This window comes from Lonchura striata, chromosome 1A (assembly GCF_050655825.1).
Source record: "Lonchura striata isolate lonStrDom1 chromosome 1A, ASM5065582v1, whole genome shotgun sequence".
NCBI lineage: Eukaryota > Metazoa > Chordata > Aves > Passeriformes > Estrildidae > Lonchura > Lonchura striata.
Genome location: NC_140741.1, coordinates 14536282 through 14560371, shown reverse-complemented (window position 1 = coordinate 14560371; position 24090 = coordinate 14536282). Strand labels below are relative to the sequence as shown.

Genomic DNA, 24090 nt, shown 5'->3' with positions numbered 1-24090 from the left:
TTTAATTGGTGGTGACAGAATGGGACTGTGCTGAAAGTTGATAAAATATTGTCACAGAAGTTGCAACATGCCTCAAAGAGCTGCTATTTTTATTTAAAAAATAATCATTTCTCAAAAAAAAGTGAAAGTAAAGGCAGAGAAATTTGATGTAAACAGGATGGCAAGTGCCACTAGACCCCCATTCATGAGAGAACTCACTAATGAAAATATGATGCAAAATATTAGGTATTTTTAAACTATTCCTGCAGTCTTTGTTAGCTACAGTATCCCCTTTCTTCTGGCATGGGAGATGTCCACTGCATTTCTGGCTGGATTCCATAAAGCCCTGAATAATTTTCCTCAGTAGACAACTGTCACCACATTAATAGAAAATAACAGCATAGGATATAGAAGATTAATCTATCTTAAAACACCACTGAACATGTTAGAGTGACACAGAGTTGAAATGTCTTAATAAGCAGTGAGTCCCAGGGACTCAGGGAACTCCCCACCAGCCCAGCTGAACGCAGCTGTTTTCCCACTGGGGATTCTGTGCAGGTAATGGAACTGCCAAGGGGCAGATGTAATCACACTCCATATTAAAACCCCAGAAGTGTTCCCTCTACTGACCCTTCTCAGGTTTTTTCCCCCCACTTTGTTTTATTTACTCTTTTAAACAAAATATTTCACAAAAGCAGGCATTACACACTGTCTGGAATCAGGTTTTAGCTCAAAAAGATGGAAATGGATCTCCTCTTCTGCTTATCACTAACAAGAAGGCTCTTCAAAAAGCACCTTTCCAGTTATAGAGTTTGAATATAAGGGAGCTTCAGAACATTTTATATGCTTTGTTGCTTATGAGCACAAACGGTGTTTTCCTTCTGAGCTTCCCTGAAGTTAACAAGACTTACTGCAAATTCTCTGCCTAGCAAGTCACTGGAAATTTGATTTTCAATGACACACTCACTTCTTACTTATCTCAAAATTCAGACAAACTCAGCCCTTTGAAAAACTAGGACAGAAACTTTACATTCTCCCTACATAAACAGGAAGTACATTAAGTATAGACTTACTGTCTGAAAGTATTCTAAAAATATATTTTAAAAATTATAATAACTGAAGCAATTCAGAAATTCTCTCAGTCCTTTACCGCAATGCCTAAGATTATTTTTTAAGCATTATTCAGACCTTCATTTTCATAATTTCATTTTTTCATTATGGTACTCACTTCTGGAAATTAATTTTGATCATCCTAAACAATTATTTCCCTGAGAATGGTTTAATTTGTAATGCATATCCAAAACCAAAACACTGCATTGTGTTTATCAATACCTTCAAGTAAGGTAGGTTTATTTCTAAGGAATTGGATAGAACTGGGAAAATCTGTTTTATCTCAATATCCTCCAGGTTTAAGAACAGATGTTCCGGTTTTCATCAATATCAACTTTCTTTCAGTGATAAAACTTTTGCCAAGAATAGTAAAAAAGTTCTCAGTATTTTAAGTACATGATTATTTTAAATGTCACATGCTCTTCTGGACCTTTTAAGTCTTTAGTGAGGAAAAAACCTTATACAAGTGTCAGCAGCAAAACGTTATTTATTTAGGAGCAGCAACAATAAAGTAACCAATACTTTATGTCTGGAACAGCTTTCTCAATATCAGGAGTTATATAGAAGTGACCTGTTACACACCTTTAGTAGTAGTTTAAAATATTAGTTATTTGTTGACACTTTGCCTACATATTAACATTCTGGCAGCTCACTCAAATAAAAAAATGTATAGTCATAATTAATAAGGAAGTTACCAAGGAAACTTCAAAGGGATGAATAAGTTCAACTTTGATATGTAAATCACAAGTGTTTCTTGGCTATAATTTCCAGTGTGTGAATTAGTTAGATTAGAATACATTTACACAAATGAATTTCCTTAATTAATGGCAAATTACATGTTTCAGCTGGGTTTAGAAACACAAGCAAACAGTGCTTCAATACCAAGTGTATACTATATACGAATAAAATTTAAAACAGATTTAAAAAGTAAATTTAAAGGTGTAGCAGGTTAATTTAGCAATAAAAGTTTCAGTAGTGCATTAACCTGCATTCTGCAGTCACTCATAGTTTATTAATGAAATATAAACTGAATAAGACAATTTAACAGGTAAAGGACAATGAAGGGACTATCCTTAATATTTCTCCCTAAAACATCATCCTGATATTTGCTGTGCATCTTATGTCTCCAAGTGTATAAACAGGAAGTACAAATTCTTTTAAAAGTATTGACTGATTTTGACTAATATTGGCTAGGATTTACTATTTTGGGGGTGAGTAATGCTCAGGCACTGACAATAATTACCCTGTCTCAGATGCCTCACACTGAACACATACAGGACTGGAGTGGACCCAGAGACATGGAGATGCTTTGGCACCATTCCCTACATTTTTTAAGGAGGTGCATGCCAAGTAACAGGTAACTGTCCTGCAAGCATTGCAACATTTCCCTTTAATTGCTAAATCAGCTTGCCAGTTCACAGTTCATTAATAAACTATGAATAGCTGCAGATTGCTGAAAGTTTTATAGCTCATTAACCTGCTACACCTTTAAACTTTTTCCATCTCTATTAAATTTTATTCATGTAACAAATAACTGGCCTTAAGTATTGTCTTAGCAATACAGCTACCCAAGTTCCTTTCTACATAGGTTTCTTTTTCGATAAATTTTGCACATTTTCATTATTCCCTCAAAAATCCAACAAAATACTACTCCTACCTACAAAAGCTAGAAAGATCTTGATGTGAAAATCTTGCTGTGACAAGACTGGTGGTAAAGAACTCCAGCCAAGCAGTGCTAAATATATCTGGGCATTTCACAACCCCCTTAACTAGAATTTCCATATCAAGTAGGAGAAAAAAATTAATCCCTCCAAATGCACTCACTGTGAATGTGCAAATGAACATGTGCAGTAGCTGTCACAGACATTAACACACTGAACATAAATCAGTAAATGCACTTAAATCCAGGATGCACTGGCAAAAAACAGATCAGGACACACACTAAGCAGTCAGGACACAAAACCTAGTTTAAAAAAAACCTGTTTTGCTAATACCTACTTGCACACTAAGAAAATGAACATTATTTAAGCACCATTTTTTAAATACTTTTAAAATCAGGAAGGCAAAGGAGGCACATAAATGTAAAAAAAAAATTCTTGTCATGCCCTATGATTGTAACTGAATATCAGATTATAAGGCAAGTTGGGCATCTCAAAGCTGTTTAATAACACCACAACATAAGAGAGGTATATTTTTAAAACAAAATTAGAATGCTTAGTCTTACATCCACTCTACTAATTAATAATCCTAAAACAAGACAACAAAACAATTAATAAAATAATTGAAGTTTAAAAGGAAAACATAATCTTTCTGTACAGAAATACAGAAATCTTTCTGTAATACAAATATTCATACAGAATATTTGTGTAATACAAATAAAATGTTATTTTTCCTCATAAATGGAAAAATAATTTAGAGGAAATAACACATCAAAACTGGGGGGGCAGAGGGGGGCAGTTAGAGTAGGGGGGGAAACAGGCCAAAATGTAAACAGCTCTGAAATTATTAATAAATAAAGACTTTGAATAAAAATGAGTGTCTGAAAGAAGAGTACAGAGTAACATTAAAAAAAATAAAGGTGAATAAATAAACGTGAGGTATCTGGCACTCACTTGAAAAAGAGGATTGTTGGCAAGGGATTGTTGCCATATCCATAAATACCTTTAGCAGTTCAGCAAAAAGATGCACTGCTATCTGTTAAAGTGTTTTTTCTAAATTCCCCCTTTTTCCATATTCCATAATTTCAAACCCTGCTGTGACCCATGAAATTTCCTGGAATCTCATTTATAAATTTGTTTGCAGGTACAGTACATCAACTTTTTTTTCACACCTATGTTTTTTTGTTATTAACATTCTGTCTCCTCTATGTCTGCACCTAAAACCAACCTAAATATTTTCTTAGAAGATAGTGTTTAACAGGATGTAAGTCATATATTAGTTTTGTAAGAAAACATACATTTTCTAGTACTCCAGCCATAAAAACCACCTACCTCCAAGACCTGTTTCCAACCTCCTGCAGAACACCTTTTCCAGGATCATAAATGCACTCTCCTGGAAGGAAAGGCCAGGAAGGCGATGATAGGGCATCACTTCGTGTGTGAGGGAGGAGCTGGAATGTGTGGAGCTCTGCTTTAGGATAGGGGATCAGTGAAGGATTTGGGGTCAGGATTAGCAGGCCAACAGTGGGAATTGCTATGCCAGACAGTCTCCAGAAGGATGAGGACAGGTGAGACCTTCTCCAGACAACAGAAGGGGGCCTTACGTGATTCCTCACAAGGAATGTGTCCAAGTCCAGAATCTGCCAGTGGGACAATGCAGAGATCCAGGAGACTCCAGGGCACACAGATAACAAGCCCTGGAACACAGGAAGCTGAACAATCCATAAGGCACTCTGCTGGACCCGAGCCTTACAAACAAGGGAGGACTCTCTGAGGATGTGAAGATCTGCCCTGACTGCAGTGACCATGAGATGGTGAGCTCAGGAGAAGGACAAATCCAAGGATCACAACACTGGACTTGAGGGATGAAGGCTTTGGACTCTTTGGGATCTGCCTGGGCCATGGGACACCACCCTAAGGAGAAAACTCCAAAGGAGCTGGTTCCTGCTCAGGGATTATCTCCTCCAAACCCAAGAATGGTCCACAGGGACAAGTGGGAAGTCAAGAACAGGCAGCAGGAGGCCTGCATGGATGAACATCACTAAACTCTGGCATAAAAGGGAGGTAGAAGCACTAACTTCAAAAACAAGGAGACAGACACCACCAAATAGGCATCCTGGTTCATGTGAATTTGTATGATACATGGGTGGAATATATAAAAACCTCCAGAACGAGATATTAATCAGAACAAAGTCATCCTTCAGAGTTAAGAGGGAACAAACTGGCCCAAAATCTCAGGTTTACCATTTTCTATCTCATTTTCTATCTTTATATAACTGTGTTTAAAAACTCTTCCTCATAATTTGAAGCTGTATAATTTAAATGTGACATTTGTACAGGTACTCAAATGAAAAATCTCCCAAACATCAACAGCCACGGAAATACATAAATGAAACAATATCTAACACCTGCAATGATTGAACTTAGGTTATTGCTATCTTTAATTCCAGGTAGGTGCTACTGCATGACCAAGTGAATGTCCTTTGGATCATCCTGTACTGCTCTGTCAATGTTTTCCTTAGGATAGTCTTCTTCTCCTGCCCTTCTGAAAAACCACTCAAACAAGGAGCCTTATCTTACCTGCTTTCTTACAGACAAAAATGTTACGTAAAGTCACACTAACAACCAGTTCATTTCCAATCATGACTCTTTGCAATAACAGTAATACTGCTACATAAAATAAGCATATTAAAGTCCCTTTTAAAATAAAAATTTCTAAGATCCTTCGTAAAGGAAGGTTGAACAGAAACAATGGTTTCTGGTTGGTGTTTTCATAACAGCTACAAGTTTGTTAAGTTAGAAGAACAGAAGTCCATTGTCAAAAAATAAAGAAGTTTATTTCAAAAAGAAAGGTCACCCCACAGCAACTATATTCTTCTTTAGGAAAACAGCCTGCATAACTTCTAGAAAGGGATGATGATGGGCAAAAATGTGTTTAACTGCAACTAGAATTTTCCAGTGGCAATGCAGCACTTCTTCAAATGTGAGTGTGTGGTAAATCAAACAAATAGCAGTGAAAAGTATGATCCAGTTCTCAGTGAATCATCAAAACCAATTGTCTGTAGACAGACCAAACATCAGGGGCCTTATCAGCTAAACAATCTGTCCAAAGAATTAAGTTCCTGTTCAGAGCAGTGGAAAACAGGCACTACTTTGCCTTCTCAAATTAAGTGTTTTCTCAGTGATTTGTGAACAAGAGAACATCACCTACTGAACAGGAATGTTAATTTTGCTATTGATGGTTTTCATTGTATTACAAATTGGAGTTTGGTAGTTTTAAAATGCAGCTTTCTTTTATTCCTACAACATATTGTAATGTGGCTACCACAAAATTTTAGATTTCTAGGATGAAGTGACCACTAAATCTGCATTATCTTCAAAATCTTGTTTGACTTACTATCTTCAAATAACTGAAAAATACATAGCAACTCACACCTAAGGAAGAGCTGAAGCATTAAAAGTTGAGATGAATGCACATCAAAAAAGGGAAAAATATAAAACTGACATACTAACCAAGAAAATATAAAAATCAGACATATATTTGCACCTGTTTCTCTGCTGTCTAAAATAAGCATGGAATTATAAGACTAAGATTGCAACTTTATGGTTGCAACTGCACACAAGTCAAAACCCCTAAAATTACACTTCCCACAGCAATTTTAACTTGGTTCCAATTTGCAAGTAAAGAAGTCAGAAATATACTGTTATTCTGCCTCTTAAATAGTACAAACACTGAAGCAGGAATGTGGGAATCATAACTCTAATTTTATTAGCTTATACAAATTCAAGATCTCAAAGAGACCATTACATTAAATATCCAAACAACTCTATAATATCAGTTAATAGCAATTTGTTTATTCGGTTTATGAACCCACTGCTGCCCCTTTACTGTCTCTGGTAGTTGCAGTTACATATGGAAATAATGTTAAGAATGTGAAAATACTACATGGTCTGTTCAATCTTGGTTTTTTTAAAGCTAATTTTATTTTGATGAAACACAGAACTTTTTACTTTTTAGATTCACACAATAATAAAAGTGGTATGATAACTCTATTGTTATCCATTAGATAAATGTTAACACTATACCAAAGATTTGGAATTCTGCATCCCATGCTTAGGAATAGTGATTCTCACTGGCCTTCAATTCTTCAATTTTCAGAACTACCTAATTCAGTTTAGGACTTTTTTGCACACCTATGATGAAGAAAGTTTGTGACTAGTCCAGAACAAAACTTCCTTCATTAAAATGGTAACTCAGCTTAGAGAAAATACTTTTATGTTCCTACCTTGCCTTTCAAAGTTATTTTTTTCTATAACAAAAAAAACTAAAACATATTTAATTGATGCAATTTTGACACAAAACTGTGCTAACATAACTGTCACCCTTGACTGAGGCAGAAACCAATAAGAAAAGATGTAAACAAAAATTAGATTAGTAACTTAGTTGACAAAGATCACTGAAATCTTCTCTCAGAACTAAGCAAAGTAACTTTTTCTTCTTAATAAAAAAAAGGGTGTTATCCAAATACCGCCTTGTTAAAAATCAGATTAACTGAGTGGCTTTGTTATATCCAGAGCAGCTTTTGAGAATTCTCTGCCCCAAGTGCCAGAATACAGTTAATTAGTAAATATAAAGGTGCATGAAACAGTGCATGTTCATGTAAAAGGCAGTTAGAAAAGTCTCCTGAGGCATTGATTTTATACTTTTTACTCAAACATTAACACAGTAATTCCATTTAAAAGGAATTAAGTCAATGCGCACCTACAGCTTTGGATGCTGGCATCGGTCCTATTGGAAATCTCATCCTGAGAGTTCCCAAAGCTGTGCCAGAGGATCCACTGCAGTCTGCTTTAAAGCTTTTCAAGTCAACAGCACGAATAACCAGTGGAAAAGGCAGAGCCAGTGGGACAGACATCTGCCCTCGGCAGCTGCCAGCTCCATGTGTGCCCACAGGTGGTGACCTTCGTGGTGCAGGAGCCAGATGAGAAAGACAAAAGAAACTAAAAGCTGTAGTAACAGAAGGCATCCACAATTCAAGTCTAAGGAAAATAACTTTAACAGGCACCTCTTAGAAGCATGAATCACTTTTCTCCTCTAGTTTGATTCTGGCTGTACCCAGAAGACATCAGGAGGAAGCATCAAGAGGAACATGAACATTTCTACAAAGGGTTATGACCCTTTTATTGCCCTTTTTGAAAAATGTAGTACCTGACTCAAAGAGTTATGATACGACTGATGACTGAAAACCTCAGTAGCATTTCCACTATTCAAATTCACAGTGATCTTCAATCAGAAGTTAAGTATTAACAACACAAGTATTAACATCCATTCTACTGTTTAGGATAACCAATAACCACTGTGGTACTCCATAAATCATGAGGGTTTTAAGTTAAACATCCTTTTACATCATGGCTAAGCAAACATTTCTTTCATTGAGTAAAGTGTTACACCCAAAAAAGGAAAAAGACCAGTATTAGATAACTATATTGCTGTAAATTCCAGAATATACTGCTGTCAGGAATTCAAAACAAATTACTACAGCAACTCTGTAAATAAAAATGGGAAACAATGCAATAGCTATTAAAGACCATCCACAGCAGCAAAAAAATTAAGTGAAGCTGAGTTACAGACACAAGCTTCTGAAATGCTGAAACATAGTTTGCTTTGCTCTAACACTGGAAGATGACTGAAAACTTCAATGAAAATTTTGCCTGGGATGTGAAACTTTACACATGTATTTAATGGAAGATGTTAACTTTTACAATGGAAACAATTCTAATTACTGTCTATCATCTAATTACACTTAACAGATTTGTATTATGCAGCATAAATTATTCTATATTCAAATTAGGTAAAACAGCACAGTTGGCCATAGCACTCCAGAACATGCTAAGTCACGCTGTTAAACACAACTACTGAGCAAAGTGGTTTTCTTTTCATCTGTTTTATGAAATAGGTCCTAACAAGGAAGAGTGTTCTGAGTTACAAAAATGTAGTTAGGCAAGTAGGATATTAAACTTACATTCCTGCCAATGTGAAAAATAAGGCTCTGATCTAAAAACCTTAGAAACTCTTCAAATTCAAAACGCTTTGGAACAGGCCCACTGTTGCTGAGAAGAATATTTGTTGGACATAAATATACTATATAAAAAACCCTCCTGAAAAACAAAGATACTACCAGAAAGAAATTACCTGGAGTGTCTTGTAATGATCTTGATCTAAAAGCAGTTTTTCTTTTTTTTTCTTCAAGAAATCCATTTCTAACATGCTATGTTTTTCCAGCAAATATTCCAATTCCTATAAAGTTTGTAAAATAAGACACATGAAATTACAAACATTTGTGAATTGTGAAAACACAGATTCGTTAAACCATTCAAACTAATTTCTGGTAACTGTGGTATTTGGTCTACTAATTATCACAGAGATAAAGCATTGTGCAAGAAAAATCTGACTGTAGTCTTTAAAATGGCACAGGTGTGAAGTATTTAATACCCAAGGCATGTCCCATGTATAAGGAATCACCTATGTGAAGTAGCCAAGGTGCCCTTAATAACATCCTTTAACTTCTTCTGAACTCTGAAGGGTTCAGGCAGCTGGACCTGTTGTTACAGGTCCCTTCCAGCTGGAGCTATTCTATTCTGTTCCAATTATTTTCGTATTTTTAGTATCTTGCTCTGCCTTTCTGCACTTGAAAAGTAGCATATTAAATGTATTGTCAGCAAATGTTTTCACTGAAAAGCTGTGATAGTCTGTTATTTTGCACTTTGTTCTTCTGTAGTATGTTTTAATATTCCTTGTTATAAATTTGTAATGGCTTGTTCTATGTACCCCATTTGGCTTCCCTAATGGCTCAGTCCTGAGTTGTTTTCCACAGTTTTTCCTGTCAAAATGTACGTCAATCCACAAGTCAATCCACCTGTATACCTCCCTTGTTCCCTTGTTTTACCCCTGTCTGTCAAAGATAGCACACCCTTTTGGTTCTGGAGTGTTCCCTGTCTTTCACCCCTTCCTCGAAGCAGAATTGGGTTGTGAGGTTTGCACCCTCCCCATGTTGGCTTCTACTGGGGAGCCCTTACCCTGCACCCCTGCCCTAATGCCCTCCTATTGCTCAAAGGTTGTGTCCTCCCCGTGTTCCCCCTACCCTTTAAAAGTAGTCCTTTCATCTTCAGATTTGTCACTTGCTCTGCCCCCCCTTCGAGATTAAAGCCTTGGAGGCTCAGACAAGTGTCCTTCCCTCATTCCTGTGCTTCGGTTTCCCCGTGCTCTGTGTCTCTGCTGCGCTCCCCACCCGCAGCAATCGCCACCACCCGCAACAGTCTCGGCAGAGACTCGGGGGCAGCCACTCGTGTGTCTGTCCTGCAGCCACTCGTGTGTCTGTCCTGCGGCCACTCGTGTGTCTGTCCTGCGGCCACTCCTGTGTCTGCCCTGTGGCCACTCGTGTGTCTGTCCTGCGGCCACTCCTGTGTCTGTCCTGCGGCCACTCCTGTGTCTGTCCTGCGGCCACTCCTGTGTCTGTCCTGCGGCCACTCCTGTGTCTGTCCTGCGGCCACTCCTGTGTGTCTGTCCTTGCAGCCACTCGTGTGTCTGTCCTGCGGCCACTCCTGTGTCTGTCCTTGCGGCCACTCCTGTGTCTGCCCTGCGGCCACTCCTGTGTCTGCCCTGCGGCCACTCGTGTGTCTGCCCTGCGGCCACTCGTGTGTCTGTCCTGCGGCCACTCGTGTGTCTGTCCTGCGGCCACTCGTGTGTCTGTCCTGCGGCCACTCGTGTGTCTGTCCTGCGGCCACTCGTGTGTCTGTCCTGCGGCCACTCCTGTGTCTGCCCTGCGGCCACTCGTGTGTCTGCCCTGCGGCCACTCCTGTGTCTGTCCTGCGGCCACTCGTGTGTCTGTCCTTGCGGCCACTCCTGTGTCTGTCCTGCGGCCACTCGTGTGTCTGCCCTGCGGCCACAAGCGGGACAGCCGGCCAGTGAACCTCCATCCCGTGGCCACTGAGAGCCAGACACAAAAAGGCAGGAATCCTATGACACATATGCAGGTATACAATGATCTCTTGCTGCATCTCAAAAAAACCTTAAAATATTGTGGCATATTGCAGGGAGCCACTCTGGAAGCCTGACCAACATGAACCTATAGAGAGGAAGGAGAATAACACCACTGACAATAAACTTCAAAATTATTTGCTGTACAAAGAGCTAAATATTTTTATTTTTCCTTTATGCAGCCATTGCTATTGTACATAAGCTGCTGGCACCCTTTCAGTTGCTCAAGAGCAACTATTTCTTCAAGCCATTCAGGCAGCCAGTATAGAAACAAATTACCTGCCAGGTCACTGCATGGCTATTCAAATAAAGGCACGACTGGGAGAGTCATGAGGAGGACAGAAAGAGCAGGTCTTCTTAGTTCAACCCTGCTTTTGGACAAAATAGTCAAACAGACTGTGGAACACCAATCTAAAGCCTCTCTCTCAACCTGTCTCCTCTTCCAGACTGTATTACTGCTTCCCTTCAATCTTTCCTTCACACACTCAGCAAAACCAGCCCATCGCAGACCTCCTCATCCTTAGCTCAAGTCATTCACCCTCATTTTCATTTCTAAAAAGCTGTTTTCTCCTTCCCCATCATAACTTGAGGCCTCCCAAGAAACAGTATTAAGAATAACAGAAGTTAAACTCACTCTCCCATGCCTCAATGGCCTTTTGCTAACTCAGATATGTAACTGTGGGCACAGCCCTGCTTGATGCTCATATTGTATTCAGGTCAGAAGAAATATGAAGTATTTAGCTACTAGAGCTCCCACCCCCAAAAAAAAAAATCAAAACAAAGCTCATGCTGAGAAAGATTGTATCTTTTTTTATAATATTTTTTAATACTTTTTTTTTTATCAGTTAGGCTAAAAAAGTATTTTTTCCTGAAAGTTTCTAATAATTCAACCTAAAATAAACATCAGAGCTAAAAAACCAGTATTTTGGCTAAATTGAGTGGTGTGCCCATTTCTAGCCAGTCTCTAGAGAGCATCCAGAAAAGGACAAAAGAGATGGGGAAGGGTTTGGAGCACAAATCTGATGAGAGGAGGCTGAGGGAGCAGTGGGGGCTCAGCCTGGAAAAAACAAAGACTCAAGGGGACCTTATCTCTTGCAGCCAGGTGGGGGCCAGGCTCTGCCCCCAGGACAAAGGGACAGGACAAGAGGAAATGGAATGGCCTCAGGCTGTGTCAGGGGAGGTTCAGGCTGGACATCAGGAGGAATTTCTCCATGGAAAAGGGAGTCAGGCACTGGCAGGGGGTGCCCAGGGAGGTGGTGGAGTCCCCATCCTTGGAAGTATCCAGGGAATGCTTGGATGTGGCACTCAGTGCTGTGCGCTGGCGAGAAGCTGGGGATCTGGCACAGGTTGAACTTGATAGTCTTGGAAGTCTGTGATTCTAAATTTGGCCAGTTTCTCTGGAATTTGGCTAATTTCTATTAAAAAATTTCATTTCAAATTAATTTTAAATCTCTGCCAGCTCCACCTATAGTCAATTCCTGTATAAATACCAAATGTTTTCCTTCAAACTGACTATTCATACCTTTTTGATTTTTAGTTTTTCCTCTTCAGCACTGCAAAGCTTGGTTTTGAGGTTTGCAACAGCTTGTTGGAGGCAGCTCTTGGGTTCATCTGTTCTCTTTGCCTCAACATCAGCTGAAGTCTTGTCTTCAATTACATTTGAAGAGGCAACTGGAATATTTTCTTGAGCCTAGTTCATAGGAGAAAAGTGGAACTGAATCATCTCCCTCAATGCCTCAGGGAAACAAACTCTCCTTAGATTAGTCATTCCATGTTTTCACCCAATGCACACTGCAATCAGTGGTCACAGCGAGGGAATACAAAGGGTTTGTGGTAAAACAAATATCTCATCCTTAGGCTAGACTAACAAAATAAAAGAAATCCAGACATCTCTAAGCATTTGGTGACTGCTATTTCAGTAAACTGTGGAAGTACAGAAAACAGGTGAAACACTAACGGTAAGCCCACACTTTCAGAAAAGAACATAGATAAATTTGTTTAAAATGTTTAAAACATTTTGTGGTATAGATAACAAAATTCAAAGCTTTATTTCTCCCCTTTAAAATAAATAAAAGAAGGGGCAAAAACTTGTTCTTTTTGCCACAAAAGAACTCCAAGGAAAAAAATGGTACATTTATTCAGCTGCCACTTTTTCAACAATCTGAAAGTCAAGCACGCTTGAGATTTGGGTGGTGAAAGGAACATCTCAGTGTATTTATTAAAGAAAGGTTTGACTGATCTGACCTCATTCACCCCTTAGCATCTTTTATTCCAAACATACATTCAGATAATGTGTTGACCTTCCCATAAATATATCTCAAATTATTCAAATAAAGTAACAAACAAAACCAGCTGAGATCTTGACTATGCAGGAATATAGAGGATACAGCAGACAGACAGAGAGAAAACTGTAGTTTGTGCTCTGAATTCTCCCCTAAGAACCAAAGTGAAGCCATATGTGCCAATTCCATTTCTGAGTACTACTCAAGAGTCTGGTACCACCAAAAACTCTGAGTATGGAACCCGTAATGGGGAAGGATTTTTTTACCTGAAACCTCAAGAGCCTCTGGAGATAGAATTATAAAAGAATATAGTTCTACTAACACCACCCTCTAATAGGTATAAGAATATTTTAGTTTAGTTTTCTGCCCACCATTTTCCTTTTGTTTACTCCTTAGTGCAAAGTCATCTCCATTTCAAAATAATGTTAAAGGACCTGCTCTCAACTCCCTTCAGCAGGACTTGCTAATAAAGTCTTTTAATTTTTACTATTTCCTGCATTGCAGAGAATTTATAGAATGATGGGTCTCTTAGTAGCTGAACAGAACAAGATGAGAAAAACTGAAATATGGACTACAGCTAGAATTTGCACACATGCTTAGTCTGAAGTAACAAAGTCTATTTTTTATTTTTCTGTAAGATTACCTGATTAAATGTATAGTTTAAAAAAAAAAACCCTAAGCCTTAGTGTTCTGGAATCACCCAAGTGCACTTTCCAGGGAACACAAAAGCTAAAATTGCTGGCCTAGCACAAACAAGAAAGGTTGACGGTTATTCACTGTTAGCCAAAATTTTAAAAGGTGTGGCTGAAGAAGATCACTTTTTGATCATGCATCCAGTAAAAAAAAAATTACTTATCAAAACGTGGTCAAAGAGCCAGATGAAGAGCCTTCAATACAGAAAATTACCCTGTCTGGCATCAGTTAAAAAAGAAAACAAAAACTCCTCCCTCTCAAGAAAAAAAGACCCATAACTTTTGGATTTATAAATTTCTTTGATATCATTTGCATGTGAGCACATCTCTTCTTCACTTTTTATAGGCTTTCCCCAGAACATCAGCCTGGGAACAAGCACAAAATGGTAACTTATTAATTAATTAATTCAAAATTTCTGCCACAGTCTTTCTGGAAATGTGAACATACAGATGCCCCTCAAAAAAAAAAGAAAAGGCTCAGTTAAACCAAAATCTGTATTTTGTGCATTTTGTTTAAATAGCTCTAAAGAAATGCATTTAGATGGTCAGAAAATGAATATCTGACTTAATCGTGAAATTCAGCTTTCACCAGAAGCAGCCTCAAGACCTGATGAGTCAACCTGAAGAAGAAAAAACCAAGGAAGTGCTGAAAACAGGAGGGTTGACAAATAGCCCAAAACACTGACTGCTTCACAGTGAGGCAAGAGCCTTTTCTAACTGAAGCATGTACTACCCCACATCCTGAAACAAGGAAGTTTACAATGAATTAACAAGTTCAAATGGGGGTCACTGCAATTAATGGTAGTAAAAAATTCAGAAGGGTAAATTCTTCTGCAGCAGCTCTTTTGCTCTTATGATTCTGATAGAATTCTTATGATAATCTCCAGGCAGAAAGGCTTTTTCCTTCGTTGCTCACCTAATTGTTTAGTTAAAAATGAAACATTTTCACACCCTAGAAAGAAACAAAGCTCAGTTCTCAGCAGCATTGCAGCCACCTGACATATTTCAACTTTGGAAGTAATGTGGGAAAAAACAAAGTAAAGCAAAAGTTAAATTTAACCCCCCCTCCCCCCACATCTTAGGTAAAGATTAAACATTAATTCTTGAATCATAGAATGATTTGCATTGGAAGGGACCTTGAAGATCATCTTGTTCCAATGCCCTGGCATGGGCAGGGATGGGATGCCTTTCACTAGACCAGGTTGCTCAGAGCCCATCCTTGAAAGTCCTATAAACCTAGTCCTCAAATACTTGAGAAAACATACAGGTATGACAAGCATTAAAAGTAGACAGTTTTTTTGAGAGAACCTTTCTGCTGATATTTCCTTCAGGCATGCCCTTAACTTTTAAGAACTCCAATACAGTTCTCGCTTTTGCAGTTCAAAGTAGTATGGCTTCTATCAGTTACAGGTTTCATAAACAATCTAAAAATCATTTTGCTTCAAAGTCTGCATCCAAGAAATCCAAGACCTTTTGCCCTTAATAAGCATTTCAACCTAAATGTGCACAGAAAAGATGCAACACTGATATTTAATACATTGAGTTCTTGAACTGAAGATCAAAAATTTACCTGTTCTTCAGGAACAGCTGGATTTATCACACTCTTGCCTGTTTGAATAGCAGTTGCCACGTTATTACTTGATAAAATGAAAGAGTCAGAAGGAAGCAGGGAGGAAGAAGGCACAGAGTGCTCCAGGAGAATGTCAGAACATCTATGGACTTCAGGTACTAGAAACAGAAAACACACACAATATGAAGAAACACCTAAAACTTAGCTCTGTTTCTGGAGTCCGTTCCTTGTAAAACCCATCATAAGTCTAGACATACCAATGTAAGCTCATGTACCTCTTATAATTCAATTGCACTGAAAAGTAATTCCACTCAAAGTGCCTCTGTTTTTCACTAGTATTAACTTAATGACAATCAAAATCATAGTCACAATAAATTTAGACTTTTAATTTACACTAAGGTTTTATAAGACAACAGCCCTCAAAAGGATGAGTTTTAACTCTGTTTCTTTTGATTCACACACCCTTAGAGCTTCAACATGATCTTTAATCAGTTTCAGTCAATGGGAAAACTATACTTATAATTTCCCAAGTTTTATACCTTTTTAAATTTAAAAAATCCACAACTGACTTAGAAGCCACATACAAACAGCTTGCCAGGACACACAATCAAACAGCTTTATATTTTTTAAGACATAAAAAGACAACAAAGTAAATAACTCTCTAGCTAATAAAATTGAAGTGGAATCAATTCTGGACTAAGAGCTTTTCTATACCAAATTACAGTTATGCCATAAAACCTTCAACAGTGGATCAGCATTACCAACCCATCACAACAGAAAATCTTGGTTTGAAAAAAGACATAAACTAAACAAACTAAATAAAAAGAAAGAAAAAGAGAAAGTTCTGCACACATTTTTCATTTAACAGCAAAGTCCGGCAAACTTTGACACGGTCAGCTCCAGGTGTGTCTTTACAATAGGCAAAAAGAGCACATCCAATTGTTTCAGAAAAAGCAGCTCCCATTATTGTTACAACTCTGTAACATGTAAAAGATGCTCAACCTCTGAATATCCCTGTTTTATACTGCACAAGCACTCAGCACAAACCAGGGCACATAACTGGCCTCAAGGCATTCAAAAGGACACACTAATTCTTGAATCCAACACTCTCTGTCCCATCTTCTTCAGATGTCAGTTCGAGGATTCAGGTATAACATGGAGGAACATGCAAATCACATTGAATGAAAAGAAGAAAGAAAATAAACCATGAGGAAGAAAAGTATCAGTAGGGTAACCGCAATGATAGTAGATCTGGATGTGGCCAAAAAAATAGAGAAAGAAAAAGTCACAGATCAGCAAAGATGGAAACTTGGCTAAAAAGGTAGAAGAGTATTTCAGCAAACAGAACAGGAACCAGTCTAGGTAACTGTATTTTAATAGTTACCTCTTCTCCAGAACTGGAAACGGGACTTTGTGGCTTTCTTTTAAGTAGCATATGATAAAACTCCCCTCCCATTCCAAATGTCTCCTTTCAAAGGCAGCTTTCTATAACAACTACCTACTCTGTTAGTTCAAGTGGCAGTGAAGTGTTATAGAAAAAGATCTTTTTGTATCTAAACAAACCTTAAAGTCTCAGATTTATGCTATCACTTAATGGCCTGAGTCTCAATTTTAAATCAATTTCCATCTGATGGAAAAACAGTTAAAATGTACCAGGCAATTTCTGACCAAGCAAGCAAGTAGTAGTTTTCTTACTAAAACTGTCAACTCACATGGAAAAACTGACCATGATCCTTGTGATCAGACTGTTCAACCTTTGTTGAGGATTACCATAGCACAGGCATAGTTCACATATAAATAATTTATCACAAAAGTAAAAACAGCCATGAAGACTGGGCACACAGGAGGAATGTAGACTTGCTGAGATGAGAGCTTTAGACAGTCACATATTTTGGGGTGTCCAATCCTAGAGATAAAACTCAATTTTTCAGGTAGTAGAGTTTTATGTGAAATCTTCTACAATCAGGTGGAGCTTTCGGTAGTTCTAATTATAATAATGAATGCCTTGTATCTTGAAGGGGAGAAAAAACCAAACCAGAAACAAAATCCCCACTCCTTAAGTTATCAAAATGAAACCTAGGAAATGAGGAGCAACCACTGGTGAGTACTTCTAAACATATTGGTTTAAATTTTTCAACTAAACACATGACCTTGCAGAAGACAAGAAAAGGTGGCAACTTTCCAAGGTATTGTTTGAACATATTTTTTTACAATACCTTCTTTTCATTTTTCAGCAATGCTAAAAGCTTCATAAATTAGACATTCCTAGAACTACATGTGCTATGTCTGTAATTCAAGCTCTCTTAATTCATTCCTCTTGTGCACATACTGGCGAAATTGCATTAATTCAGCACAAAATTAGCTTATAAAGAGAACTCCTAAATAATTCCTGCTTACCATGCCTTATTTACCATAATGGAACAGTTTCACAACCTCTGAAACAAAAACTTGCCTCTGTTGGAACTACCTGACCTGACTCCAACAGGCTAAGACTGATGAATTTTCAAATAAATTTATTTTTCGATGATCAGAGGTGGAGCACTGTAGAGAAAAGAAGTATTCACTCAATTACAGGTATATCAAAAGTTATACACCTGAAAAGGCTGAAATAAGATGCAGATATAAGTTATTGCCAGAATTGTACTTAAAAAGTATCTAGTAATTTCTGAAGACCAGGCTTCCCAATATTAAGAATATTCTGTCATAAGTTTGTACATAAGAACTGCCAGAACCATGCAGTTTGTTAATAGCAGCAGAGATGAGGGACAGCCTGCAATCTCCCTGATGGAAGGAAAATTCTGTGTCTTTAATGAAGCTTAAACAATTATTAAAATTCCCTGAGAGAACAGAAATTCTGAAAACAAAACCAAATGGATGAACATGAACGGTTAAATCAACATTCCATTGAGTCTTATCCTTTGTACTGAGTTTCAGAATGAAGACATCAAATACCAAATGTACCACATGGGTAATATTTACTAATAGAATGTTACTTATATCTAGCAATTAAGAAGTCATATGATAGCAGGGATCTGAGAAAAAGATCATATAATAATTATTTTACATATTTTTGTAGAATGTTGCAAACTACTTATAGCACAGTTCCCCTACATATAGCTTTCAGCTGTAAAAAAATTTAAAAAAACCCAAAAACAAAATTAAATTTCCTTCCTAAACTCCCCTTTCTTGACCTTATAATTCAAGGAAACTTTCAGTTATACTGCATACACTGAAAACTTTATTCTTGAACATTTTCATTAAAAGTAACATTCAGGTAGAAAGTTTGAGTTTAAAACTGGTTTTGTGACTACAGTGGGAAAAAACCACTCTGATGCACTCTCAAGATGATTTCTGGTAACTTAGCACACAAAACTCTTCCTCACATTTTATTCCTCTAAAGCCAAGCTATTCTATAAGAAAAGTAATTTCATCTACTATCCTAACATTTTAAATCTATAGCCATGTAGTCCATACTACCAAAAAAATACTAAGAAGCCCAAGACCAGTTTCAAGAGCAAAATTGCAATGAAGTCACCATTGAGGCCTTAGAAATAATTTCTGAATTCTGCCTGCACACTGAAAAATGCAGCCACAGGCTTCAATGTTTTGTTTTACAACTTCCAAACAGCAGATATGTAGGAAATTCACAAGAAGAGTAACTCCTCTGAAAAGTTTATCAACTCTTGGGTGTATACAATGTTATCACTACCCAAATTTATCAAAATCACCTCAATAGCACCATAATACACTTGAAATTTTCAACAAGCCTTACTAAGAAATTTCTAGGGTAAGACAGGAACATCTTCATATATAGATACCATTGGGCAGACAATTCAGTTATTTCTGTTACTAAAAACATCCATCTACCAGTCAGAGCCCAAGAAGCACTTCACCAATACTATTAAAACCTTGCCTATGGCAATAAACTAATTTATTCACAGCAATATTTGCATGAAAAAGTCATGTGCATGAATTAAGATTTTACAGTAATAAAATATCCAGAATACAGGAGTTTTCTTTTAATTTTAAATGTTTAAAATATCTGGGTATAACTTATCCTAGGACCTCTATATCACTTAAAATCATACAAAAAACTGTGTTCTGTACAAATAATTCCAATTCTACACACCTTACAGGGTTTTAATTGGACTTCACTGACAGACACTGCACAGCTGTATTGGATTTAATTTATTAAACACACTAAAACATACTAGTGAATTTAAACAGCAATTTTACATATCAGTCAAAGTGACATGATGAATAATAAAGTTATTTGGAAAAATATTGTTTCTGTAGTATTTTTTTTCCTCTGTTTCAATGCTAATTATTCTGTAATAGATGAAAGCCAGAAATAAATTAATAAAAAATATTTTAAGAACATGATTTATATAGAGCTAATGTTAAGAAAATTCCCTGCTTATTTTGCATAAGTTACTCTGCTTAACAACACAGTGTGCAATGTTGGTCATTTTTTCCTGATCCTGCAAAAGTGCCATTTTGTTTTGTGAAAAGAATGAAATCTAGATCATAACAAAATCAGTAACATCTCCATAATATTTTAGTTCTACTGATAATATACATTTATCAATAAAATTTTATCAATGCAGACAGGCACCAGGCACTTGTATAAATTAATAGAACAGTTCCCTAATGTTCCTGCTTGAGATAAAGAATAGGTAATATATTTTTCAACTATATAAATGGTTTAAGTAAAAATGATCATTCTCATCCCTTCCCTCTTCCCCAAAGCAAGTAAAAGACTTTGTCACAATCCTATTTTTAACTTTTTCTGTTTTCCCACAATTTGCAACAGATTTTCCACACTCACTAGAAACTAATATCCTTTGAATGAAGAAGTTCCATTCCTTTTCTACTGTATACACTGAATTTCTCTTTCATTCCTCAATAAACTTTAACTTTGAGAAGTGCAGCTTCCCAAAATAATTGCTCAGGAATGTTCTTATGCTCAAGTTTTGACTGCTGGCTATTATTTTATTGTGCATTATTTTATTGTATACACCCTTCTAAGCCCTGATTTTTACAGTGAATACATAAGGACAGGAATAGAATATTAAAATTTTTTACAGTGATTCTGTTAATACCTGTAGGAAATGCTGCCCAAGCAATAGCAGGAGATGTGGTCTGCTTTTCACCATTTCCAAACTCATAACTCTCTGCTGCCTGGAAACAAGAAGAAACTGTTACATATTTTACAAAATGCTATAAATGCTATAAAATAGTTGAAAATTGTTAAATTTCAAAGCAAAGTTATCCAAATGGCATACCTCAAATCCTCCAAAGTCATCATCATCCATCTTTCAGCAGGCACTAGAACGCAAAAGAAATCTTGATTTTACATTTTCATAACCTCATCCCCTGCCTGCTCAGAAATAAGCATTCAGTCCTTCCCTCCAGTCTCATCTCCACAGCCTACCTGAAGTCTCCATCATTTTTAAGTCCTAAAACAGATCAAGCAACCTAAATAAGAACGTTTTCACACAGAGGATGCAAGGCCAAGAACTGCAAGATCTCACTTAAGAAGTGCTTTTTTATTGATTGAGTTAAATACAAAACATTGGGTGTTTTATAACAGAATTTGAGTAACTTCAGGGGAAAACGTAAGCACTGCCCATCAACATAGTCCAACATCTTTTGAAAGTAAAAATGCAGGAAAATCTTCCTCATAGAAGAAAATAGGAAGAAGTTACCCAAAAATTATAGCTAAAGATTTCAGGTATAGCAAACAGGACCCCAGTACCTCAACAAATGGTATTTATTGGGTACAACCAAATGGTTGTAAATGGTACAACCATCAAATAATCTAGTCTGGATATCTATATATAAAATAAACAAATAAATACATAAATATGTCTAGGAAATAGGATTTCTGACCACCAGATTCCAAAATGAAGGGTTATCTTCACTCATAAGGAAAACAATCTATCTTAATGCAATTGTGATCTACCACGGAACTTGTATAGTTTTGTGTTTATGATTTAAAATATAAAAAATATTTTCCATTGTTAAGCTGCTTTTCCAAATCAGCACTATGATTAAATCCAAAAAGATTTCCTGCTTTTCCCATATCTTCTTAGCTGTCTGGCAACATCAGAACAAACTGCAGCTCGGTAAAAGACTGTGGTGAATTTCTGGAAATTTTTCTACTACCACAGAGGTCTGTCCCTAGGTTTCATGGAGGGACTGATTAAGATTTTACAAACTGATCAGCATTTTTGACTTGCAGCCCTGAATTCTGTGGCATTTTGAGATATTTATCGTTAAACTGCAGTTCCTTTAAAAAAAAGCAGGCTAAGTTACTCAGCTAATGAAACTAACTCAAGATATACCAAGCTGTTGAAAGAAAGATATTACGTATTAATAAAAAATATATATCTGTAATTCTGACAGGTAAATGAAGCATAATCCAAAAAACCTTTATGGTCATTATAGGATGTTCAAATATTTATAAAGCTAATTGACTTTGGTTAAAACAGTGTTAGGATAAACTTTGATTACTGCAGGAAAGATGGAAAGGGACTGTTTACAAGAGAGTAGGTTCAGAGTGGATGTCAGGAAGAAATTCTTCCCTGTCAGGGTGGGGAGGTCCTGGCACAAGTTGCCCAGGGAAGCTGTGGCTACCTCATCTCTGGAAGTGTCCAAGGCCAGGTTGGATGGGGCTTGAAGCAGCCTGTTCTGGTGGAAGGTGCCCCTGCCATGGGACTGGGTGATACTTAAGGTCCAATCCAAACCAAACCACTCTGTGATCAATGATAAATCATCGCTATCACAGTGTAAGTAGAAATATTTGTCTAAATTGAAGTATTGCTCAATAGTCTTATGTGGTATAAGAACTAAGTATCTTTTTAGGGAGTATGAGAGGTTTTGTTGGCTTTGTGTCAGTTGGGTTTTGTGCTGGTTCATTTTCCAAGAGAGAAAGAAGGTAGTTGAGTATTTTTCCAATCTGTGTTAAGGTTAATTGGTCAAACGTTCATGCAGTCTACCAACATTCAGAGCTTTAATATACAGCTCAAGAATGCAGCATGTGTGTTCACAAATGATGGATGGAGATTGCGTGGACAGCACAGGACTGCAGCTGGAAACAGCACGAACTGAATGTAGCTGTATTCATACCACATTCTGGGAAAAACCAACCAAACCAGGCTGGTGATTGACACAATCACTGCACAACCCAGTGTTCAGGCAGCAGGCAGAGCAGCCAGGTGAAAAAAGTGAGCTTTTAGAAAGGGAAACAGTTATTTTATCCATTTTATCTGTGATACATTCTGTATCACATCAACAGGTCTTACAGGCTCTACACAAAGTTCCTTCAAAGCAGATTTTCTCCACAAAGTGCATGAGACATTATTCCCATCCTCTCAGGAACTGCTTATGTCTCAACCAGGGAAAGTACATTCAGCACTGTATTTTAAAAACACAAACTGGAACAAGTTCAGAGGAGTTCAACAAGAATTAAAGCAATTTTGGAAAGGCATGTTAAGATGGACAGTCTCTAAAAAAAATAAAAGGCAAACAAAAATAGAAAATATGTAAAATCATGTTCTAAGAAGTGATTAACTACTTTGATTTCTCTTCAAATAAAACACTGACCTGAGGCAGTAAAGACAGAAGGCCCTGTAAGGAAAACATGTGAGGATTTCCATTTCTCCTTCAAGAACATTTACAAGAAACTGTGCATAAATATAACAGAACTTTTGATAGAGAAAAAGAATGTAGGGCAGAAGAAAAACTGGAGAGCAACCTGTTATTTAATCCATCAACTTTTTTGCTGCATTTCATATACAGTTTTGTAAGCCTGGTAACAATCCCAGGACTATTCTGACCTAAGATTACCTTTTCCCCACAAATTTTAAACACAGAAATTTTGTGGCTGTAACAGCATGATTAATTTAGGAACTATTCCACATATCACTCCAATTAAATAAAAGATAAACAAAACCCCAAGCAAGTCTCTATAGTACCAATCATGTTTTCACACCTAGATGTTAATCCTCTAATTTCCAGTTCTTCAGAGATCCCACAGGAATTCCAGGCCAAGTGATTCTCCCACAAATGAGAGAATTCTAGGTCTGTTTGCTCTTTGGTTTGTATAATATATATTCATACATGTATATGCAACCTCTGTTTCAAAATGAAATCCTGATTTGTTTCCATGCTTTGATTGCTGTGGACAAAAAAACATCTAAAAATACCAGAAACTGCAAACTCAACGTGTGTCATAAATATGCAGGCAGTAGATTAGGATAGAAAGCATGGAATAAATCATGAGGGATGCCAATATAAGGCACTTCAAAAACACAAAGGCTGAGGTTCTCTTCAAAGAGCGTTGGTGCAAGAATTCTTACTAGGCAATGATTTTCCCAAAATATGATCTCTTGCATAAAAAGGGAGCCTTCTGCAGGGAAAAGGACCACATCAATGTTATAGGAAATTTATAGAAAAAGAAATAGGAGACATTCATAGTCCTCAAAGTCCATGTGCATTTAGCTCTAAAAATGTATTAATACTTCATTATAAATTTAACTGATAACAAAGCTGAAAATTTCTCAATTCTATCCCTTATTTTCATGATGGAAATGCATTTCTGGTACAAATAAATAAAAGAAGTAGCCTAATGCCTCTCCTTAGAGCTGCACCAAATCTGGGAGAAAGTTCTTTTAATCAACCATCTATTCCAAAAATGAGGAATCAGACTTTTCTTTCCTCAAAGGGTAGGAACATTATTTGTGGCACCAGAATAGGA

General features: G+C 37.1%; 1 protein-coding gene across 10 annotated transcripts in view; it reads right to left on the bottom strand.

Moving 5' to 3' along the window:
* The window catches only part of CCDC91 (coiled-coil domain containing 91), a 114906-nt gene that overhangs the window by 72183 nt on the left and 18633 nt on the right, over positions 1-24090 (bottom strand). For all 10 annotated transcript variants that reach the window (XR_014951911.1, XR_013339998.2, XM_021535088.4 and 7 more), the window contains 5 exons: positions 20615-20657; positions 20432-20510; positions 15330-15487; positions 12308-12475; positions 8941-9045 (listed from right to left, as the gene is read on the bottom strand). Coding sequence is in view for 8 of the 10 variants with exons in the window: in XM_021535088.4 (XP_021390763.3) it covers positions 8941-9045; positions 12308-12475; positions 15330-15487; positions 20432-20510; positions 20615-20644 (540 nt within the window). In the remaining 2 variants the exon portion in view is untranslated. The remainder of the gene's footprint in view (positions 1-8940; positions 9046-12307; positions 12476-15329; positions 15488-20431; positions 20511-20614; positions 20658-24090) is intronic.